This window comes from Saccoglossus kowalevskii, chromosome 13 (genome assembly GCF_978046115.1).
Source record: "Saccoglossus kowalevskii chromosome 13, keSacKowa6.1, whole genome shotgun sequence".
In the NCBI taxonomy this organism is placed as follows: domain Eukaryota; kingdom Metazoa; phylum Hemichordata; class Enteropneusta; family Harrimaniidae; genus Saccoglossus; species Saccoglossus kowalevskii.
This window is the reverse complement of record NC_140653.1, coordinates 11,851,997-11,878,353: the sequence shown is the minus strand read 5'-3', so window position 1 is coordinate 11,878,353 and position 26,357 is coordinate 11,851,997. Positions and strand designations below refer to the sequence as shown.

Genomic DNA, 26,357 nt, shown 5'->3' with positions numbered 1-26,357 from the left:
CTGATTTTAGCAGGGAATTGTAACCAGCATCAAAATATACTGTTTGTGTGTCTGTTTGCAAATTTTATTTAATTGATATCTAATAAATCTGTGGAGTTCTGATGTAATCATTGATCTCATTTGCGACCATGGTAATTTGCATATTTAGTGCCCAGGAGGCATAATTTAACATACATTTACATAATTACTTACTCTCAATCATTGGAAGAAATTTGAAAACTAAAGAACTGAATCGGGAAAGAGAAATGGGGCGGCCGTAAAAACATAGTTGGCTTTGTAATCAAAACTTCCAACGTTAAAATTATTCAAGAAAAGTCGTTCTCTCGCCTTTATGTGACAGAACACGTGGTCGTCTGACGAATAGATTTGAGACACAACTACTATGCGGGATATGCAAATTGACTTAGTCGTAGATATTTGACTTACCATAATCCCCGTGATAACTGCTACACCCCTGCCACAGTATGTATTCGGCACCATGTCGCCATACCCAATAGAAAGAAACGTTATTGAAATCATCCACATAGCGTTCAGCATCTCGCCATTGTGCGCATCATGGTAACTGAAAACATCAAATGAAGCCTGATTCATTAAGTGAAACTTCATACAAAAAAAAAACACACGTTTGGAAAACCCTTTTCTGTAAGAAATTATAGAATTCACGACACGTATACACAAATACTGCCTCGTCCTTTAAGGGGAATAAATATGTGAAAATGGAAACATGTTTGAATTAGTACAAATACGCGTGGGCCAATGTTTGTTTCCGATCGCATTAAAGGTATTTTCAAATGAAACGCTTATTTACTATATGGACGGGGAAGGGCATTATTTGACTGGTGCACATTGTTAGTTCTTCTGACATTACAATGTCACAGTTTCAAGCCCTATGGATTCTGTCTCATTGGTTTCCGACAATTCACACAGCAGGAATAAAACGAGCATTATTTAATATTGTAAATAACAGTAACATGATGTACAAAACAACTCGGAGAATAAATTCGTAATGGATAAACTACATAACGAGTTGTGTGCTTGTTCTTGACAAGCGCGCATGGATGTGTATGGTATGCAGCGAATTCAAGTTAGCTAGTATTCCTACTGTGGTATGCACACAATTAATGGATTAATAGGTCTAAAAATAGGCGACGAAACCGATGCCACCGTCAGCTGGAAAGACGATTTACCAAAACATGTCAAAAACCATTTAACATTTGAGCTCAACCAAATATGTTTGGTTCTGTAAATAAGGGACAATGCATGGCTAGAACATCAATAAAATTAATGACCGTATTTGTAAAATCGTTAGTCTGTCCCACAGAACACATTAATTTTCATAACATTGTGCACCTGGAATTCTTAATCATGGTTAAACTATCGTTATGATCAGAACCTCTGAGCGCCGACAGCTCATGGGGAATGCGTTTGAATGTCACAATTCCACTAGTGGAAAATGTCTCAACTGATCGAAGCAAGGTTGAACGTTTTTTTCTTTTAGTTTTCAGGAAATGTGAGCTATATTGTGATTTACTTTCTGATTTTCGTGAGTACCGCCCTGTCGTATTTATTCAACAGTAAAGCCGCGTTAGTAAAGTCGGCCAAATTCGTATTTTGTTCAAAGAACGTTTTTCCCGAGGTTGGGATAAGTGGCGAGCACAATTTTGCTAACCAAAACAGAGATAAGGAATCCTAGTCGTAAACAATGAGAACCGTTTTCTCTAGAAACAGATTAAGGGTTGTCCAATTGAATTCAAGTGGAATATTTTCACAATATGTATCCAGAAGTGTTTTTTTTTTAATATGGCGATATACATGTTTTAATACCATGTTTTAATGAACCCACTGACTTGTACACATATATATCAATTAGTAGCAGAATCCTACCCACCCCTTTCAGTTCGAAGAGTGGATCCTTATCTATTTTAGGAACATTATTGCTTAACATTCGACATCTGATTTGAAAGGCCCAATTTCGACGACTTGCACAATTGCACCTATTCCCGTTTTCCCGCGACAAAATTATTTGGTCTATTGTAAGAATTCTGATTACGACATTCAGGGACTGAAACCCACGTGATAGTAATCGATGCTTTGTGAAATGTGCAACGGGCTCGTTATACAAATGTATTCAAGAAGAGGAGTAATTTCACGGTATGAGACACAATCGACTTTACGACAGCGTAAATATGTGAACACTGGTTACAAATCCTAGATTACCAAGTAACTGTGTAGGCTCACCGTGATAAGACACCTCACGGGCAACACGTAAATGATGACAAACTGCATCAAGTACACCGTTCTATATCTGAACTAATGTCAGGCAATATAAGAACACAGTTGCATGTTTTTTTTAATGATAATATCCGAAAGTTTCGAAATTCGATATGTGTATTAATAATTATTTTGCATGGTTCTGTGTAATATACGATGATTGTAATAGTATTATAAGTTACGAGAAACCCCAGCTATCGAGGGATTTCGTGACGAGTCGAATGTCGATCCTATTTCACTGTTTCTTTCTATTATAATAGCATCGGGAGAACTGGACATGAATAATTCAGTAGAAGATATGAATAATTCTGTAGAAGATATGAATAATTCAGTAGTTGGATATTCGATGTTGCTCTCAATGCCAGCGCACCAACCAGCAGAGTTGTGCCATTTTTCAGACCGGGTTCTGGTGCAAGTCAGAGGCGCACAGCCTCGCAGTGGCCGTTGCGATGTGCAGTATGGAGAGTTGCAGTACCATCGCAATGTGTCCCCTGGCATAGCGTACATGTGTTACGTAACTCATTTTGTATATAGGGATCGATGATCAGACCGAAAAAAATTATCGATCAGTCGGAAAAGGTGTGGTGTTATAGTAGGATATCTTATAAACGTATTGTAAACGTACTTGCCACACAGAGCTGAATCGATAAATTCGAACACTCAGCAAAGGTGTGGTGTTATAGTAGGATATATTATAAACGTATTGTAAACGTACTTGCCACACAGAACTGAATCGATAAATTCGAACACGCAGCAAAGATACTAAAACCAAAAAGTCTAATCCGATCGTAAATTGTCAACCCATGGAATGGCTTCGCCGTATACGGACACCCGTCAATTTGGAATGAAGATTGACAAACACAAGAATGTACGAAATACATATACGGAACGTCCGTTTGCAATATACGCCTATGCGGGCTGTATTTAGCAGTATACGCATTTGAAATGACTATCCGATGCACAAACAAATGCTGTCAGACTGACTTCAGTACTGGCCGACTTCTCTCTGAAACTGAAAGTCTGATACCATATTCATATCATATGTACCCGATATCGAAGTGGGCCACATGTATTCAAACACAATTCAGTTGCTTAGCTTATTTGGTGAGTCGCCATGCAGCTCGTCGATCTGACGATCCAGGTTATTTGTGATCAAAAGAAAAAAATGCCCATAGATTAACGATATACGATTTTAGTATGTCATTTTAGTTTTAATATTTATGCTGCTTGTTCTAATTTATCGTTACAGCCTAGTGGCAAGTGTTTTTTGAATATGTTGTCCCCGGGTTCGAACTGGAATATGTGCAACTGTTCCTCTGTGCAAAACAAGTCACGTAACTCACATGCACCGTGACGTCACACACACACTGCGACAGGGTAGCCGCGAACTCCTCCTCATACGTCAACGAAAATTATCAGCCACTTTTGGAGCCTCGCGCCTCTGTCTTCTATCAGACCTCGACCCCAATCTTTACAGTTGCTAGTCATTCCCGTGAACAAACGAATATGGAGTAGATAACTGCCGATTGGCACGTATTCCCGAAACATAAACAGCCGCCTGAATAGTAAACGTTTCAGTCGAAACAATTTCTGTATGTAATTTATGGATACTCTACCAAGTATACGTTATAATCGTGGGTGTTTAAGTAAGAACAAATGCAAAGACGTGAAAACAAACAAAACGCAAATAATGCGGCGACATTGCATGATCAAACGGTCAAACAACGAAATATCCAGTACAGTCGCCATGGAAACGTGACGAGCCACGAAAACGATTTTCAACTAGACACCGCACAAAATCATGTAATTTTGCTTAAATCGCTGAAACGATCATGAAAACAACTGCCAGGAAAGGACACTCTTAAAATTCGTGTATTACTAGTACTAGTATTGTGTTCTCTGAAATTCACACATAAGCACTGTATAGGTAATAAACAACGTGGTTAGTTCAACGCCCCCATGCTTCACGTAAACCGTGGAGTACTTTGGAAAGTAACAAATATAACATACACATTCTGAATACATTTTAACAACAGTGGCGGCATTCCGATATTGACAAAACCAGTACGGCATTACGATCAGTCACCCACATACTGTTATTACCTCGCGCCCTTTCTGATTGATTAATTTATATACATGATATGCAGCGATAACGACTATTTGCATCGGAGAGTCCAGTCCCCGTTCAGTGTATACGCAATATCTAGTCGAGGCACCGCAAAACACTACGGCGACAACAAAACTAGAACATTTCATTAATGGTGGTGTCACTGCCGTGTGTTAACAAGGTGACACATACAAATGAGTCTTGTTAACCGACAATGCACAAGTTAATATCGGAAAAGACACGAGTTATTGAAACACCTACTGAATGTCGGTATGAAATAAAAGCTCGTCAACATCCCAAGGGACACTCGGGGTATATCTAAGGTGTTTACCGTGCACAGCGTTCGTTGCTACTTTAATCTGTGCAGCGAGCGACAGAAGAGAAAGCGAGAACAAGGAGAATGTAGGTTGTTATAACTCCGATGTTTCAGATGCAAACTGAGAAAAACAAAAAAACAGTCAGTCTATCCAGATAACCAGAATACTCATTAAGAAAATGAAGTTATCAAAATTAGTGAAATAATCTGATATCGGAATGAATCAAATCAATCTGGCAGTGGTCCATTTAAAATATCAAAACAATCGGGCTGACGTTTACCAAAAATATTCATTTAAATTAAGTAAAATTAATGTCATGAAATGAACTAATCGGTGAGCGGTTCACCCCAAAAGACTACATATAACATGTTGAAGGAATGGGCAACCGTTTTCACGAACATATTGAAATAAACACTTTTTTTTACCAAAAATGACAACAATTTTGACTATTGGTTCGTGAATTGAAGGTATCAAAATGACAAAAAATATTCACTGAAATTAGAGATTTGACGGCATCTTCACAAGATACATTTGTAGCAAATATGAAACCCATATAGGTTTTTAAGAAGTTGAAATCGTAATATACGACGACGGAAAACGATGTAAATAGCTTTGCTCAATTTTGTCGACAGCGAGAGCTGCAAAATAAAGTTTCATGATATGATCTGAATGTACGATGAAAATATGTTTTAAAAGAACACATACGGAGCATAACTAATTAATTTCCATTATTTTTATCTCAAAACTTTGATTTTAATTTTATAAAATATTTTATATTTATTAACACTGGGTGGACGTGGGTCGATCATGGCTGGTATCTGGGATACTTTGATAAGTTAACATGAACCTCCCGATCAGGGAATATTAATGTCCAATTTTCTGACAAAACAAACATTATTATGTTCGTGCACACCTGCGTATGCGGTGAGTTTAATTTGTGCTTACTATATTATAGGAATATTTAATTAGCCTTATTCGTGTACTGGGCGAAAAAAAGCCACATCGTTGAAAACTACGCGACAAATGCATGAATAAACGATTTGTGTTATGACGTATTGCAGTATTAATTAAGAGCAAGTTCTATAATACTTGACACATCTGTGGTAACTTGCTCTTTGCCCTAGGTAATAATATTTATTGATGAAATATGGCGATAATAATAGGGAAAAGAACCAATGCAACGGTAAAATGTCGGACACTTCACCACCGCAATAACTGAACAGACGTATTGCGTTTATTGTTTCAGCTTGGTAAAGTAAACGGTGTAAAAATGCTTTCATTGCCAGAAAATGACCAACGAATATTTCTTCTTAAAAAATAAATGAACAATAAAACAAACGTACAACACCTAGTTTAAACAATTTGTCTCTCTCTATCTCTCAAAAAGGGTGCGCTAATTGAAAAACATTACATAAAAAAGAAATACGCTGCATCTGAACGAAGCCTTTACGTTAAGCGATTAACCTTTACAAGGCAGAAAAACACATCTTTCGAAAAGCAAAACATATAGGATATTATTAATTAATACTACACATTTATAAGTAATAAACCAGAAATATAGCCAATAATAAACCGGGAAATAACAGAGTACACGAAATAAACCCGCTAACAATAGCACTGTTTAAAGCACAGAATTGATAACTACTGTTAACTATTGACAAATTGTTGTTGATGTTATACAATAACAACTTATCAATTAATCATTCACGCCTAACCAACACAACTGTGACTTTATTACATCCAATAACATATTAATCTTGGGTATTTATGAACGGAAATGTGTCTATTATAATCACACGAAATATACACCCATCTGCGGCCACATTTCGTTGTTTATGCATACGCAATTCAACCTTATCTAATATGCGCAATTATTTACACCATAACACACAGTTTTTAAACTGACTGTACTCCAAATTATCGTTATATATTATATAATTGTAGCGCTAGCTACTGTTATCACATTAAAAATCCACTTTTTACTATATTTTATTAATTATGCTTTCGAAATTAACCCTCTTCAAATTTAATATATATAAAATGATAGTAGGTAATTGCATTCCCTGTAGTAACTTGCTCGATGCCGCATCATGTATTAATCAGTTATACGATCACAGTGGCTTAAGGAGGGCTTGTTTCAACGTGACAACAGTCAGTTTACGGAAAACTACAAAAAAACACATCTCTGTGATAGCGGCCTCTCAAAAGTGACCTCGAACAATACGAGAGTAGACAATCTTGTCGCGATTTGGACTACTGGAATGATACAATGCACGAAGTCGCTTTACGTATTCATGAATACATTAGTTATCTGTCAAACTTCGTTCTATTATACAGCGCCATACAATTATCTAGGGGCAAGTTCAGGGAGTGTGTAGTTTGTGTAGTTTCTACTCAGCTTAGTTCCAACTTAAATATGTCTAACATGGTTCAAGTACCATAATGTAACTTACTGACCGATTAGTATCGTTGTAAATACATAAGTGATACGGATGAAAGCAGAGTGCTTTCAAAATATTAAAATGCCGACAAACGAATGCACTTTACATTACACCATGGTAATCACATTAGTGAAATACACACCATTTGCAACAGAGAAAGATGGGCGACGACAGATTTGGCACTATGAGCATCATCGTGTGTGTGTATGTGTGTGTGTTTGTGAAGTTTGGATCATGATGAAAGTAAGGATTCCCGGTTGAGATGAAAACAGGACAACTCGTTGATATGCATGAAATATGTATCCTGTGTGAATGTACTGGTAGCCGACCATATTTAAACTAGTTGCAATCTAGAACAACTGTAAAACATGCGAATGATCTGATATTATCGATTACATGAATTATAGTGATCATGAAAACGATGGTATTTATTATTCAAACGTTTCGACAACACATTAAGATGCGAAACCGATGGATGATAGTGCAACATGAAATATATATATATATATTAATACAGGCGATTGGATTAAGAAGTCTATTTTGCAACAGGTTGTCGCACAATTATTTTCACAGGGTAAAATCAATCCAGAAAAGATAAAAAAAACAAGATTTTATTAGGAGCAAGGGCATGCAAACAAAAGTTAAACTGCAATGAGTTTTTAGAAAAGAGGGGTAGCATATACACTTACTTTTCGAAAGACCAGACGGAGTTTAAAACACGGCGGCTAATATGAATAGGTAAAAGAGATAAAAGAATACCATGAACAAAGACATCGGGCTAATGCGAGCACCACGACAAAAACAATAGAAATGCAAGACACGAATCTCTCTCGAACGAAAGCCAGATTAATTGGGTCGAAGCATGCGGCTATTACTTATACATATTAGCCAATCGCAGAATAACTACTTTGGAGTCTGCAGATGCAACAACTTGTACTGTCACAGAATACTAAAATCGATCAAGCAGGGAGAAGATTGACACAGTCAATTAAACGAAGAACACATGAACTCTCATCGATCAAATGCGAATTAAACCCCATCCTCTCGCGATATATCCTTCAAAAATCCGGCAGTTTACACAACATACACACATCATATTAGATGTAAGAATATAAACGGTTCAATAAATAACACTGAATTTGAATAATAAGTTGCCCACCGGCATTGAACGACCTATGCCTTCACAACGTGCATCTTGGGGTCTTTTTTCACTTGACCAAAAACTGATCTAGAGCGACAAAAGAACTCATATATTCAAAACTGCCTCTAAAGCATTCTGGTAATATCGCACAATAGTATATTTCGGGTTCGACCTTGACATTTTGGTAACATTTCGATTTGAACGGCCGTATATGAATAGTTCATCCACTAGAGTCGTGCTAATAAGTTAAAGGTCTATAAATCTTTGAAACGATGTCGACGTGGTGTTATGTTAAGGAGGAAATTGGTGAGAAAATGTATTGCGTAACACATTTATATAAATACAAATTGTTTAATCGAAATTCGCTCGTTTCGAAATTTCAGCTCATACACACGATTTTACATCCAGAGCCAGCAGATTGAAAAATACAATTCTTTGAAATTTGTTCCAGTTTAACGACTCGTTGTAAATACATACCGTTTCTACATTTGTCGTTACTTTAAATGATCTTTCTGCAACGAGGTGTGATGCTAAACAGAAAGGAAGTTGTAGCGTTATTTATCCGGGGAATAATTTCAGAACTCGCAATTCAATCCAATCATTTGCGATGATTTGAACTCACTCATACAGACGGGAACCTCGTTAGATATCTTTTTTTTACTGAACATAAAAACAACGATTATACGTCCGGATATAGCAACGTAATATAATGTATGTAATGATATGCAATTGACTGCACTGTTTTTTTTTTCGCATGAAACGATCTAGCTTATTTCTCTTAAATATAAAATCATAATGTCGGTGTCTTTGGTGATTTTAAAAATAATAAAGTTAAAACATTTAATTAGATATTTTGATTATGTCAAGATTTTATAGGGCAGGTTAATAAAACAAATAAGAGTGAGAAATCACATTTTCGTTTTTTTGGGGGTAGTTAGTTAAATAAGACAAATATCGGTAATGTTTTTCTATATTAGTATTTCCAAAGTTGCTCAATTGTATTAACACTAACACCACAGTAATCGCAGGACAAAAGAAATTGTATTCCGATTACATGTGGTTTGGAATGAATGTTTTCTGCGATATTTGTTTTATTATAAACGAAGATTTCACACAAAATATCTGACGAAAAAAAAATCAGCAGCATCCTCAAGGAGAACTCGGTATCGTTATCGATTACAAATACAGGCGTATGAATTATTTATGCTGTCCTCGGAGAATATTACTTGCACAGTGACATCTGACAAAGAGACTGACTGCACAATAATGATACGTGATCAGCTGAACATAAACAGGGACTGTCTTTAGCAATTAATCGTTCACTTAAAATACGCATGCGCAACAGTCTGGACTTTCCAATTCACGAACGCCGTCTTAACTCCAACCCCCCAATCGCCAAAATGTCGGTGATACATTTTTTATCTATTTTCTATAATTTCTTTGTTAATTCTGCACGAGATAGACACATTCCTATTAGCTACGGGTCTTGAAACACATATTCGCAGGTTAGTCGACGAAAGGTAATACAAGGTGACTTCGAAATTCAAAGGCCCAAAAGAATATTCAGAAGTTCAATTAAGGAAACTGATGTACTTCGTACTTCATCATTTATCCACAATCTCTAAATTATTTCATTAATGTATTAACGATCACAAAGGCAATTACCGTTGTATATGTAAGGAATTTAAGTTATGTTAAGTATAATAAAATATACATTATAGTACGACATGTAACACATGACATGCAGTATGAATAGATTCCATTGTAGCCATATTGTAACGTATTTTAGACAAACTGAGCAAGACGTCTCGAGTGACGTATCTAGTTTTCGTTATTTCGCTAATAGTTATGACAATAACATAAACCAGTTTGTTAACATCGCCAACACGCTCAAACCTCCGATACAGAGACCGTAAAACCGACGCGTCCATGTATTAGATGCGGTGAAAAATCAATAAAAATAACAGTAGCTCATAGCGAATCCGCATAATAACTAGGTCACCAGCATGCAGGGGTCACCAAGGTTTCCATGACAATACGAATTGTAACACTCGTGGGGGCACATGTTTCCTCTGATCATCTAGAGAAATAAAATCTTTATTCTAAACTCATTCCCATAATAATTGCATTGAACAACAAACCGACAGTATACATTGTTAATTACGTTGCAAAACTACTCCCCAAAACCGCGTAATAAGTCAAAAGATGAGCCTAGTCGACAATTGCATTGCAATTTAGGGCGTGTAAAAATGGCTTGTAGCCATAGTAACCAATCTTGCTGAATATACTAGTACTGTCTTATCAAGAAGACTGGGACTTCGCGATATTTGTAGTTCCAACACGTCAAATGTAGCAAGCATTGGGGGGAACTGAGGCGGAACAGTATATCATGTACCGTTTAGACACAGTTAACGCTATTGAAAAACACGCAACTTCGGTATTTTGATGGGCCACAGCTGGTCTGCTTATATAATACTAGTGCTACGCGTTTTTGTCTTTTCGGTATTTCCGCAAATAAATGTCTCTACTGGCGATTACTCGTAATTAACGTCAGTTGCATGAGACTATGGAACAGCTGTGCTTCCATGTGTTGTCAACAACAAAACATGTACACGGTCTACCTGTTTACAACAGTAAACGGTTTGCCTACCACATAATTGTTAACGAACGCCATGGAAATGTAAAGGAATAAAGAACGTCTCTACTCAAGGCACAGAACATAATCGGACATTTTGCATATCGCCACACTTTAGCACGTTTTTATCTAGTTAATCTGCTCTTCAGTCAATAGATGATCAGACTCGGGCACTGATCTCAATTTATTACATTAATAAGGCATTAACCAAGGTCAAAGTTTATTCTGCGAATCGAGTGATGTGAATTAATGATGTGCCCTACAATGTAAAAAGTCTGGATACGAAACAAAACATGGCCACATGAAGATATGTTTTAATAATACAGTCAGGAAGGTGGAAACTGAGACTGCGTCACGGTGAGCGTAAATTAAAACGTGAGGGGACGCCTCGGAATTTAAAATGTTTTACTGTTTTGGCTGTATTTGATTGTGGAAGCGCACAGCATGCATATGTGACCTGGTTGTAGTTAGCTATTTGCTCTTTCCATTTAATGATCACACCCAATATAAAGATATAACAGATGCACAAGTGGCGTTGGTGTCCCGGGGTAATGATGGAATCCTAACATCTGACTCGTGAAAGTTGATTTTTAACATCTTCACACATTTCCACATACCTACCAAAGGTGAATAAACAATAAGCGAACGGTTTTGATTTGTTTAATGAAGGAATACTTGATATGTAGGATTTTACATTCAAGTTAGTGCAGACCAAATAATCTTCGGGTTCGCCATATACTTATAGTAGCATGGTAACGAATACTGATGGAGATAAAATGCCTATATTTGAGTCTCTAAAACATCATAAACCTGATTGCAAAATAATGAATTTTTGGTTATATTTTTGGATTTTATTAACATTAACTTTTCTATGCCCCACTGAGCAATGAATGTTTTTTGTGAAGAATAATAAAAATATACAATATATTTGAAATACGGGATTATCTTCAGACTAGTTAAGGAGGTTGACCATCTACCCGTGACGTTCAAAATGTATAATGCGCCGCATCGAGACAGTTCCATCTATATTTCCACCATTATACAGTGTTCAGTGTACTTTGGGGGCTCAACATCGGTTAATTCTACAGGAAACACATAGTGAGACGTTTGCCATCATATATCTAAAGTTGCCAATCATTTGAATGCTCCCTCGACCCTTTCAGTTGACCCCGAATTTGAACTCTATTAATAAGCCAATTATTGCAGTCACGTGCAAAATGTGATCTTCATTTACTTCAATAACGACAACTTGTTTTCCTGTAAGTAACATTCCAGTAGGGATCGTGGTGTCGACTTAAATGTAACTCTACTATCTATGACGGAAATGAAGTGATGCAGCTGCAGATTTAGACAAGTTAATGGACTGAAACAGCGCTCCACAGCGCAGTGCGCATATTGCAATGATACTAATGCCCAAACCGCGACTGGCTATTCGAATATGGCCGCCGAGATCTCGTTGAAAACAAGAGTCGCGTGACTTGACCATAGTTCATCTGAACTATCTAACAACCGTATTTTGAACAATGAACATGATGATGGTGGGAGACAATGGTACGCTATTTAGAGGTCAAAAACAAGTCACGTGCCACTATTTTGCAATCATCGAATATACGACGACAAGTTTTTTGTTGGTGGGGCAATGCCGTTACATATTTGCATTGTCGTGTTACAGCACGTTGTGACTGTGTGTATAACAAAGTATAGTTTGCATATTAATTATAGGTAAACTACTAGGTTGGAAATATCAATATAATAGAAATATTCCGTCCGACAGCAGACGCCGTGGCTATAGTACATCATATCGACCGCACCACTGCAAGCGCCACGTTGCCTTGAAACACTGCCACCATTAGATAAGTAAAATGATGTAACCAAATCGGCAAAGTAAACGGAACAACGACCCAAAAGCCTGACATAGCACCACCTGTCAATAAATCTACGGAAAATCGTAACAGAATTTAACAGTAATGAACTTCAAGTTAATTGACATTTTGATGGAATACAATTTCGAGAATCTACCCTTCGTATATATACACACACCTGTTCACTACACATTAGTTCACTACAATACAACTACTACTAATATTAAAGCTGTTCATTGGACATACAGTTAAATATACGTGACGCTTCGCGGCATAATAATAAAGCACTACCATTTACAGATACAAATATATTCTTCTTTAAATTGCAATGTGCGACACGTGCGGGGGAAACACAAAAATCAGAGATTCGTCACAATACACCAATGCCTCGCCATATGTGAATTATTTAGTGTATTCTATAATTTGTGGCTGGAACAATTACCACATGTGTTCCATGAGTGATGCTGATCACCCAAGATTATAGAACACAATAATGGATTGCCAGATACATTGATAAATAAATAGCAAACGTGTGTGGTAGCTCATCTAAAAATAGCTGGAAATGACATTGACACTACATATTAGAAAAAGAATATGCACATATATTAATGACAACTAAGCAAAAAAAAAGAAGAAGCACAAGTTGTCTCGCATATCTCTACCGAATGCATAACTAAATCAGTTGATTTAAAATGCAAGCAAATTCCAATAACCCCTGGGGATGGACTTAAGTGACGCGTTATTAATACGCATGGAGGAATTATAGAGTACGTACGAAATGTATTTTCATGAAAGTGATTTTATGATGTGTTTTATTAGACTCCGTGCAGCATTCAACTCGTGTATGTAATACTAATTAGGAATAACATGTATATTATTACATATGTATATGTATGTGTGCGATAAATCATTCATAGTCGCAACATATTTAATTATACGCCGCATAACCCTAGAGAAGTATATATCCGAAATCCTGGTTTATCTTATGGTTGCTTTATCACAGTTATCGTCCGAAACCTTAAGGTTGCCGTGTTAAAAACAACTGAATAATTAAATCAAATTTGTTCTCATTCTACTGATGGGGGCACGGAGTTGTCATAGCTTCAAAATGATGGACGTTTAATGTCAGAGATGCTTCACGATTGCATCTGTGATTTTCACAAAACGGGACAAAGCGGCAAACCAAGCTGCAATCAGTGAGATCATTTACAGATACGGCGAGTTAAATAACGGCGATGCTTCGCAGTGAAGAGTGACAGGCATTATCCGATTTTTTCCCCCGCAGATTATAACCGTGCTGTCATTATTTGCAGTAAATTGCACCATGGAAAGAATCAATCCAGTACCTCGACAGGGAAAGAGGAGCATGGGATCAGTTTGTGGGGTCCACTGTGGGTTTGTTTTGTTTAGCAAGGCCACGTATTTCCTATAAAAACATAATTGCTAGTTGCGATATTAATTCTCTAAAAGTTAGTCTACATAACTAACATCGTAGATGTGTACAGTATAGTATGAACAGATATTCTAAAAAGATCTGACATTATAGCGTATAAATCATACACGCATGCAAATTCATTACAAAGTACCTATATTAACATTGCAAACATAGGGTATTTAAAGTAAACTGAACTCACCGTTCACAAACTCGAAGCGTCCAGCTGGCTATCATCCACAATGTAACCGTAAACACTAGAAGCACTGTCCCGGGGCAGATGGTCATTAAAGTCTTCAACACAAATCGTGTATTAAAATTGATTCGATTTAGTGCACCTATGCTTCTTGACGAAGCGTCTGTAAATAATTTACTATGTAACAGCATCACTCTACAAATTAGATAGAGCCTGAGGAACATCGGTATTGAGAGAATAATATCCAAATCAGCCGTAGCCACAAGTGGTTCCCGTGTATAGGCATAAAAAGTTGTCCATTGGAAGGTGTAATGACCGGGTATGGGATGGATTGCACATACTACCAACTCCATAGTTATGAGTGTATTACGCTGCCACGTCATTGCTATCCTCCAGTCGTCGGCACAATTATCTACTAAAAATAGCTGAAAAATAAGAAAGAAAGACAATTTAGTGAATAAAAGATTTACCTTATTTTAAGCAATCTACGTCACCAAATATATAAAATCGATCATTTGTCTCATGGTTACACTAACATGAGCCCCAAATCTTCCCAATAAATTCAGGAGTCATTACATAAGGAGCAATATATTACTCATATTTCCTTTTTTTTTATAAAATATAGTTTCTTCATGTATTTGCATTTTTATCAGAGGAACTGGTTGTTAACAATAACAAGCACTAATTCTCTCGAGCTCCATAATGACAGGTACGCAGGCATTCACATTATTATAATCATAAATAATAATAATTCAATGTCAATTCCTTCCTTAATTACAAAATTAATTACCGTCTATTTGGCGACTGAATGGGGCATGATCCACTCTCACAAAAGAAACAAAATATTATGAATCTATTTCGGAAATTACAATATACTGTCTCGCTAGTAACGTAAGAAAATTTGACAGATATGCAACTATTAAATATAATGATGACATTCAACATATACAATAATATACAGCTGAATAACAGGGTACAACCTGCTCCATAAATGAGTAAACAATATTTAAAGCGGGAGGGTCGTCACCTGCACACGCCGCGGGAATTGAGTCCCCAAGCGACGATAGCAGCACACGCTAAAATCGCAAAGGCTCATGGGTAGACGCTTGTTTGTAAACAATGACACGCTATGGCCATCTGACGCATGCGCAGATGACGACTACCCCCGCTTTAAGTATGAAGAATACGACTGTGTGCTAAATATATTCAATCAAATCCAAAATATTCCTATGTGACATAATAAATTAAAGTCTCGAGTATGGAGTACATACTTTACTAAATGGAATTACAATAGTATGTAAGCGGAGATCAGACAATGTAAATATAACACAATTTCCAACCATTAGTCCCACACAAATGTGAGCTTATGGACGAAAGTCTAATACATAATATTTATGAATATATACGTAATGAACGCAAACCACTCTGTGGTGGTCACTCATCTATCTAAATGAAGTTGAAGTAGACGTTCTTCGGTTGTGGGTGAGATAACTAGTATACTACTGTAGAATACTTTATTTTAGCTGGAATTAATTTTCGCTGAAAAGGCTTTTTGGGTGTTTTGTTTGGAATATATTTTTACTGATTTTTGATGAGTTGAATGTAAAATATAGGAAAAAAATTATATTCGCTGGATTTTATTTTCTCTGAATCATCCCTTCAGCGAAAATAAAGTATTCTACAGTATTAACACATCGTTCATGAGCGAGGAGTATTTGCAACCAAAGTGGAAGGCGGTGCAGTTATTTCCTAGGTCTGCCACCGTGGCGATTGGGAAAGTTATCGAAATGTATACCAGCCATTCATCACACTTTTGAGGAGAGGGAATCTGTGGCATAGATATATTCGACCAATGAATGATCGAGATGGTTCCTAAGGTGGTCATACAAAAGAGATATGGTTTATGATAGTTAGCTAGTTGTATTTCCAGTCATTTATGGCATTTGCGAAGAGTGAACCATTGCAGCATCGATGTACTCAAACAATAGAGGTGTCAATCAAAAGGTAGCCATACAAGTAGATCTACTAGTAGTAGCTTATAACTGTCTGCTAGTCATAAACCTCTCTTGTGAAGATTAAGGAACTTCAGTATAGGTACACTTGAACACAGGAGGTTTGAGATGGTTGGAATGGTAACCGCAGACGTCAGGCATTGCGAATGCCCATCTAGGTTAGCGCTCATTCACGCTATTTTGGGACGATTAGATTGGCATAGTAAAGTACGCGCCTGGCCACGGTGGCTTCAGCGTCTTCAGTTTCAATTCCGAGTTTATATGTTCATAATATGCCTGTAATTTATAATGCAAGTAGAAGTAGCTTACAATACCTAAGCGATATAAAGTTATCTGTTATGAAAAGTGGAGAACCATCAAGGTACTTATTCATGGCTACTGGAGGTTCTAGATGAATGTAAATGAGACTGTACACATATATACAGCTCGCAAGAGCTACTCAGTTGACATTCCAGACATATTTATCTCTTGTTCAGAGTGTGATAACTTAGTAGTTGCACGGTGTATGTTGGTTGACATGGTTGACATATATTTCTCCCGGTGAGAGCGGAACCTTGTAGCAACTGCATGCGTGTCTTGTATTAGGAGAATGATTAACAAAGTAGTTTTATTTATATTACGAAATTACGATTGAATGGAGTTATCCAGATTTATTGATTCACATTTATGTCAGAGAAATGGGGTAAATAGCATAGCAATTCTATTATATGTAATAAGAGAAATGAGTAAAACAAGACTTTCAATTGGTAGCTGATGTTACAACCAATTCATTATTTCAAATGACAGCGTGTGCGTTATAGCTTAGATTTACATGAATACACGTAAATATACAATGTATTTATTTTTCAGCGGAACGCTCGTTTGTTAATTAATCGTCTTATATAAGGCGGACGAATATAATTATTTTATAAATCGGCAAGTCGAAAGATGATATGAGCTGCTTTTATTGGTGTTCGGAATGTGAATGTGTGGGTATCTATCTAAAATTTGTAACTTTTATTCTGTGTACAACCACGTACAAATTTATTAAGCAACAAGGAGTAGAGAAATGTACGGATATAATTAAATTAATCGGAATATGACATGATTACATTACTGAAGCATGAACTGGCAGTTTTAGATTCGCTATTCTTAGAAATGGGCGGAGTCATTCAAGCTGTCGCGATTGTAGATTTAATTATATCAAATTATGATCGATTTATTTTTTTATATGTTCACTGGTAGGTTCATCGTATTCAGTTGTGTTGGTATTACGTTTAATACCACTTGTGATGGTACGAATTATGTTCACCCGCTTTATGAAAGATATCGAGCGCCCTTACAGCGTGATTTGTTATATTATGTTACTTGTTTTAATGGCAGTCGATAAGGAATAAATTGAATGACCAAATGGCGCCGATAGACAAGGGCGGTACATCGAGAAACATGATCAAAAAATTTAATTTAATTTCACGTTCCACGACGTTTGCATTATTAATAGATTTTATTATTTGTTTTCAGGACCTTGCCATGGAATATTAGTATATATTTATATCTTAATGATCACTCTACGTGTGGGACGCACGTAACTAACCTTTCTTGTATATCAGTTGGAATCATCTGTAATACTCATTTCTTTTTTTCGTTTCTTTTGTTTACTAATTGAATTGGTCCAAATAATCACTGTGGAAATTATTGAAACCCAAGATCCTGTATATACCGTCACACAAACTGTAATATTCAAATTGTGGTCCCTGCTTTGGCACTTACAACACCCGAGAGAAGAGGGTTTTCAAAATGTCGTTCGAATGTATGAATCGTGGCGCCACAGTTGTCGCGCCGCATCGCGTACCACCATACGTATTTAAAGTGTGTGAACACTTTGTTTGCGTATATGTAGTTCGAACGGGTGCGCTGCGTGGTGTGTGTTGCCATTTTATCACTAAATGACGGTGGTCTCGGGGTCGCGTGTGTTCTGTATGTTGTATGAGACCCGCCATTAAAGCACATAGCCACGACGATAACCACATTTTGTATTACTGATGGTCTGCTTTGTCACGTTCTTCAACACAAATATGGGATTGGTAAACGGAACAAGTGGTCATAAATGGTCTATGTGATGTATAATGCAAGACAGCAAGACAGTATCAAGGTGTAACCATACTTCCCTTGCACATAAATCAAACGTCTTACTTTACGTATTCCGCTTAACAAAATATGCATTTTACAGATTAATTACAAATCATTTCACTTTTTTTATTGACCGTAACTGTGTAACTTGAATATGTCACTATGTGCTTTTTGCCCCACTGAGTTAAACGATTTCGGGGATTAGCACATCGCGGACATGAGAAGACATAATATGAAATCGTCTTTCCCATAGCAGTGAACGAACGACCACTGTAAGAACTGATCGAACAGGTTCTAAATTGTTAAACCCAAAACGCCCGTGCTTTGCGGCCGCGCGCCGGTAATCCCCACGTACAAGCGATACCACTTCCTTCCGTTTATTTCCAACCTCTTCCCTTTAAACCATGGATTACTGAGAAAACATGGTCACCATTAACACGTTAATCTACGTGCACTGATCACGCAAGCGAGTTTACGTTCTGTGTACCAGGATATCAGTGATATAAGTTTTAAATGAGACATAATAAAATTTAATGCATGCGGCTTAGTCAGACCGCCGCATCCCCGTCGCTCGAATAAAACGCATGTTGTCATTTTTTGTTTTTGTTTGCGCACTACCCTTCGCCCCGAACATGACACTCGAGCTATTCGCAATAAAATGCCTTTGCGACCATCCACAGACTTAGAAATTCTACAAAATGTTCGCCGCTACTATGCCCGATTAATTAATTATTCAGGGCCAGGTGAAAGTGGATTATCTGCATTCAACCGACAAGAAATCCTAGATGGGATCCGGTGTACAATGTCGCAATAACAGGGCGCCGGTACAAAGATTGTTAGCAGAATACGACACGTGACTATAATACATGTTATAATATCGACCTTCTATTTGTAAGCTTCGGTTTAGTAAGGTCGCTTCAGGGTTAGGGTGTAATCAGCGTCGGGAATTGAGTGTATCATTGTTGAAACCATAAGGGATTTCAAATTTTCCGGTTTTTGACATGACATATTTCGACTTTATTTATTTCTCCTTTGTAGATCATAACATAGTACTATTATGCTAGGTATAATACTATGTATGTTTGAGGTGAACTGATGGGACAGAATAGAGTACGCTGAACTGTAAATATCATGTGCCATGCATTTTGGGTAATTCAAACGCATTAATTAATATTGAACCAGTCATTTCCAATCGCGTAATATGCCAGTGAAAAACAGTACTTAAATAAACATAAACACAAAATGATTGTTGTGAGTCGGCTTCGAATGGTGCAAACTCAAATGAGTACGAATAAAAACGGAATCAAACAACGAATAAAATTATAAATCTGAATAAGGAGCAATCGACACAAAATTTATGCCAAACAACCAAACTGAAAGTAGGAGTCGACATATAATACTTAGTTAATAAATTTGTAACAAAGAATATACATTATACATCGTTACAATTGTTTGTTGTTGTTGTTGTTTTTAATTGCGTATTTCTATGATTAGTTGATCGTTTACAATAAATGCATTCAAAGGAACAACAGCAACGACGACGACGACGACGACAACCGTGAAAACAACATACCTCAGCCCACGTAATATTATCATAGACGAGATACTTTAAGCCGATTCGAATAAATTGTCTACCCTGTCAGTAAGGACAACAATGCTATATATAACTTGGATGCATCAAGAATATCAATAATAATAGTTTATTTCAAATTTAAAGGGTATCCAGGGTATCATCTTTGTTATAGTCTCTTCACATGCTACAACATATTTGACGCTTTCCACATTCCAAATATAGCAAACTCCGGCGGCGTAATTGAACAAAAAAAACAACTTAAAAATCCATTATATAATAAATAATTAAGCTATATTGATTGTCAGTGACACTGGAATACAGTGACAGGTGTTACTGTTATCGTGTTCACATGGGTATTTTTGAGTCCCTTTCCAAAGAAGAAAGAGGAAATGGACATGTTACGCGGACGTGGAGGGATTTAAAAACGGCTTAAAACCCCTTGAAGTGTGTGTGTGGGGTGTCACCACCGGCGTAACTGTATTACTTAATAGTTACGTCGACGTTACAGATAAGAACACGTTACAGTGTTGTAAGTGTATTTACGTCCTAAACTGAAGCAGGCTCACAATGTGTGTCAAATTTTACGACAGTTTAGATTAATAAATTGACCTATATACATGTATGTGAAACTCGGAACATGTCCATTAGTCCCAGCATGGAGGTTACAAGAGATTTCACATGACCCAGAATTGTTAATTATTATTACTCGATTGATAAAGTAAAAAAGACAACAACAAAAATGTATGGTCAACCGCAACATTGCCTATCTAGGAGTCAGTGCCATTGTGCGCATGATCCAACTGAATAGCCGCCATATTTACGCCTCTTGTAAGAATTGCTAGCGTGAATGTAAGATCATAAGATCCGTATGGTTTTAATTACCGAACTAACTCAACTTATTACGCCAACGTTACTTTTTCTAGTGAAAACGCGGTAAGTATCATCTCGAAAATGCCTATACCATAAGCAAACACGATGTCGGGGCTGCGTCATACAGGAAATATCATACATATCGAAACGCTACTGAAAGCTCGCAATACACATAGATGCATTCTACTCAGAAAGGACACTTCAAATTTTTCCATTCTTACATCTAATTGGGACAGTATTTTATTATATTCCGTTCACTAACGGGAGCGTGTAAGTACATTTTGTATGGTACTTGATGAACATACTACGGGTAGATCGAGAGTTCCTTAATAGCTCTCGTACCTTATACAAACTTCGCATATATGCTGGGTAGCAACCTAGCATAATTGGTTTACGATTTGTTTTTGTTGTGTTTTTTTCCGGTTGATATCATCAGATCAACGAATGTCTCTAATCGACACGCAATCACACTGCATAACTACATACAAGGCGACGATTCAAAGTAAATGGTATTCGATTAATTTTCACTAGCCTGCTTGTTACATATTTGGTTTAATGTTGCGTTGTTTAGTCGGGGTTAGGTGAGGGAATTTAGCAACTCGCGCGACATAGTCACCAGTTCGGTTTCATCTCAGACAACTACTAAATGTATTAGTTATCTGAGGTTTCGTAATGCACCTCCATAAGACAGAGCAGTATATTGACAGGAAGCCGCAACAAATCGGCGGCACGCATGCGTACCAGGAATTGCAAACGAACTGACATATTTCCACAGCAATACAAAAGATGAGCGTTTGACAGGGGGATTATTTACCCCCACAGGTAATGGGTAGCACACAACTTTATGTTCAACACAAAATCTTGTAATGAATCGCTTCTAATGAAGTCGATGTTTTCGTAATATCAATACTGCCAGCCCCAGTACGATTCTCAATGTGTTGAAAGCGGCGATGCGCGCTTGTGAACAATTTAACAATACGCATCTGTTTAGATTACTAATAAAATCACAGGGGATGGGTTACAAATCTTGAACCCAGTTTGTTAGTCGTTAATTTGGGAAACAAACTAAGGCCAATTAGTACATCTTCATACACGAATAACGATGTACCAGCACGCTAAATTTAACCATGCTATAAATTTAATAAATAGTAAGCTTGGACCGGTTTAGTTGTTCAACACTATTAAATAGTACATGCGGCGAAATTGTTATCCCATTACTACAGTGGTAGAGCAGGTATCTACTGATATGTGGCGATAGGTAATCAAAATGTCATAAAGTTACACCGTCTAATTTGAGTTTTGATACTAGTAGCTGCTTGAATACTATTACGCAAAGCTTCGAAAAAAACACGTTCAGACAGTTAATATATTTAACTTGATTTTAGTAATTTGCTTTTATCCTCGAGGATCATAACTGTGCCCCTTGATTACAAATCAATATCGGCTTAACTGTGACGTCATACATACGTGCCAATTGTATGTTTAGATAGCTCTATTTAAATCCCCGCTCCATGCGTGTGTGTTTAACACATGTACGATCTATAAACAAACTGACATTGCAACATAAAACAGAGGAAGGTTGAACGAATCGTAAACTCTATCGTCGGTGTCTCGTTGGCGGACAACCAGATTACAATTGATGATTGTGACGTCATAGTCACGTGCGTCCATACTCGTTACAAATAATGCTTTTGTAAACCAATAATAGGCAGTGAAGGACGCGGCAATACTAGTAATTACCAGTCATCAACAAATAACCGTCAAAATTACATTTTCGAGTACCAATGAAAAAATATAAAGTGGTAGGCAACCAATTTAGATTAATATTCAACAATTCCCATTAAATTGCGGGCAACGGTAAAGTATAATGCACTCATTTTGTCATTTGCGGCATTTTACTTCGTGAAGGTAATTCAATGAACTCGCTGAACTTTGAATGACCCCACCTCCTCTTGCTCCATATGTAAAAACATTTTAATCTAGGACGTCCTGCGTAACTACACTTTTACTTGACCTGGGGGAGATTATATGTATCGCCCTCTCTCCCTCTCTCCCCCGAGTGCGGCGTTGGCCTTAATACACATCCTTGTGTAAATCACAGTGAGCACATGCCGCGTTCTTCATTTTATATAAATAAGCGGTTGATCTGTTATCGAGCTAGTATAATCTCGTCCAACTACAAGAGAAATAAATATACCCAACCTCTTTCAGAATACGGTGACGTCAAGCAAAATATGCTGACAGTGACCTGCAAGATGGGATTTATAAATAACACCATGAATGAATATTGTAATTTTTCTCGCCAGGGGAATTGATGAACACATTACACATTGTGCAACCTTCACGTAAACTACGCTGCTTACTGGGACATGGTTGGGTACATTTGAACATTAAACCCGTATGATCACACTACATATAACCATGGCAACTACATCAAGGTAAGTCATGCTTGAGCGCGATTTATTTTTGTTTTCATTCTTCGTGGTCCATCCATCCATCCTTAATTTTCCCAAATTGCAGGCACACTCACGGTGGCGACACTGTTGTTGAGCAAAACTTAGATCCGGAGAAAGGGTCACTGAATCACTGTAGCGCGCATGTTGAGTTATGCACAAATGTCCGGATGTCGAGTGTTTATTGAATTCAAAGAGTTCCAGTAGTTCTATTTATATATCTATTTGTTTGATATTACCGGAAATGAATAAAAATGTGCCTCTGATACATAGCGTTGTTTTGAAATGATGCGTGGTAAATTTCAGCGTTTTGTGGGGCCTCTTTGATGTAGATTTCACATCCATACCCATATTAATGTTTGATAATCCAGGTAGACGAAATCACTTACTTCGTAATTATGCACACGCGGTTTGACGAGTGACATGTACGTTTCACAGCTCATGCGAACTACATAAATCAGCACATCGCCACATGTCAGTTTCTTTACTCTTGTCGACTGTGACTGAAACTTGAAGAGATGCATCGTGGGAAAATAGTCGTAGAGGTACAGTTGGGTGCAACCGTCACACGTACACATATCTCGCACACGGCGATTTCGAGCATTCCGAGTTTCATCATGACCGTGAATGTTGACATATTGACCTATTTGCAAAATCGGTATTTTTTAATTAATAATCGTTTGAATAATTTAACTGTACGCCGCCAAAATAAAGAGGTATACTTTGGGTATTATTTTCTGATGGATTTGAGATAAACAACCTGATAACAATGTATTCGACTACGCGACCTACCTTCAACATCTACGAGATACCGTATTTGTCCAAAAAAATACTAGTTTGACCTCGGCCTGGTACATTTATATGACACAGGGGAAAGGTTATTTCTGGATGAAAATATAACGATTCATCGAGCACACACCAAATGTCTTAAATAAATTCTTTGCAATTGATACATTCTTTTTTGCCAAATCCTCTGAAATACGCTTGAGTTGGGTTAGTGCCCTTTCATTTTCAACAATAAATCCATTGTGCAAATAATTTGTTGTCTAATATAAACCGTAAACGGTATTACTTTACTTTATTACAGGACCATTTTCAACCGGTGAAAAATAAATCTATTCTAATAAGTTCAGCTTATTGCCTTCATGGATCTCCCAGTTACAAATATCGCGTGACTACATACGACGTCCAGCACCTCCAGAGGTTAACTTGTCATAAGTTATGACGTCACGAATGCAAGTACTCCATTTTTTCAGACATGTATCTATCATTGTTGGCAAGTAAATGCATATTTAATGATCCGATACTGAGTTAAGTGATGACATACACCGTCTACACAACTACAATTGCACAGAGAGTGTAAAACACCGGACCACCTATACAATACCCGGCGAGAGACCGATCCCAAGGGGTCGGGAACTCACTAGCTTTGTGAAACGCTGGCAATTTCAACTCTTTGACTCAATGCTCAAATGTTAGGGGTCTTGTTCCTTTATTATGGTGTCAAGATTTGTTCTAGTACTCGGTAACTGGTGTAAGGTTGAAATGTTTTGTTTCAATTCTGGTAGCTACATTTGCTTAATTGCATGATAAACAGAATCTTAATTTAGCTGGAATGCCAGCAAATTTTTTGCGAGAATATACTTTTATATTTTAATAATTCATTGTATTGTGTATGTTAAAGGGTATATTGTGCAAAGTTCCGACTGTACAGATGTATGAAACGTCATTTCCGGAATAATATAAAAAAATGATACTGTTTTTAAAAAAATACAAACAAGGCACCCTAACTCAGTGATTACACTAGTATATTGTTTACAAATCTAGCCTAATTTAGGATCTTGCTTAAAGTCATATTATACAGGCTAATTGTCATTACCTACCTAAGATCTCAACATTTCATAATGAATATATTGGTCAGGGGTGATACTTTACAAATCTATGAAGCGGGAACGGAAATTACAGTTCCAGCAACACTACGGAGCGAAAATCCCAGAGAAGCTATGCGTAATCCAGATGATATGAATCGACATGCGTTTGGGGGGCATGGCCCCCTGGCCCCCTCTGGATCCGCCACTGGGAAATTATACAATCTTACTCGACCGACGTTGACATGCGTGTTAATGTTATTACGACGGAGTATATTAAAACGATTATTCTGGTATATTCCCTGTCACCATGATTCAACTGGGTAGAAATTCTTCATCATTCACATTCATAAAATACCGTATTCGTAACCACAAGTATCGTTTATTTTTTTTTTATTCCGCAGAAATATGGTTGTCGTCGTTTTGATCGTAGCACATGAGTCCTGAGATACAACCTGAACAAGGTACATTAAGACGACCATTGGGCTACACTTTCTAGTCTCTGAACGTTATGTGTATTTTTCATTTCGTGGCACCCCCCCCCGAGTATAGCAGCTGTTCTGGTCACATGATGTCAGAATTCCCAACAATCAGGAACGCGAACTACTTCAGATAGACGAAAATCTACATCACATTATAACACGTCGTCTTTTTTCAGGCGCAAATGAAACGTGAAACGAACATTACATATATCCCGAAATAAAAAGACGCAATTCAAATCAATTTCCACATAGCCCTTTGACCTGCGTGTATCACCTAACGCCTCACATCCACTGTCCTCGACATTTCACAGCATATGTGGATTATTTGCCGCCGTGTGTTACTAAAAAAATAATAGCTCACTCACTGACATTGAAACAGCCTAAATACAGACGCCAAATTTGACTGACCATCTCCAAAGGAGGATTATTTTTAAACGTATTAATAATCTATAGCCGTTATTTTCATCTAATATTTTTTTATAATCGGTATTATTATTGTGTGTGAAAAAAATGGTAATAAACCATTTGGTGGGTCGTGTTCAACTTGAATGTGGGTATTGCAACCCGGTATTGATTGTCAGATGGCGT

The 26,357-nt window shown here is 37.2% G+C and overlaps 1 protein-coding gene across 2 annotated transcripts in view; it reads right to left on the bottom strand.

The window, feature by feature from the left end:
• LOC100372125 (small conductance calcium-activated potassium channel protein 1-like) overlaps positions 1-26,357 on the bottom strand; it is a 60,209-nt gene that overhangs the window by 7,556 nt on the left and 26,296 nt on the right. For both annotated transcript variants that reach the window (XM_002736164.4, XM_085506929.1), the window contains exons 4-5: positions 14,409-14,827; positions 427-562 (exon numbers count right to left, since the gene is read on the bottom strand). In XM_002736164.4, the coding sequence (XP_002736210.3) occupies positions 427-562; positions 14,409-14,827 (555 nt within the window). The remainder of the gene's footprint in view (positions 1-426; positions 563-14,408; positions 14,828-26,357) is intronic.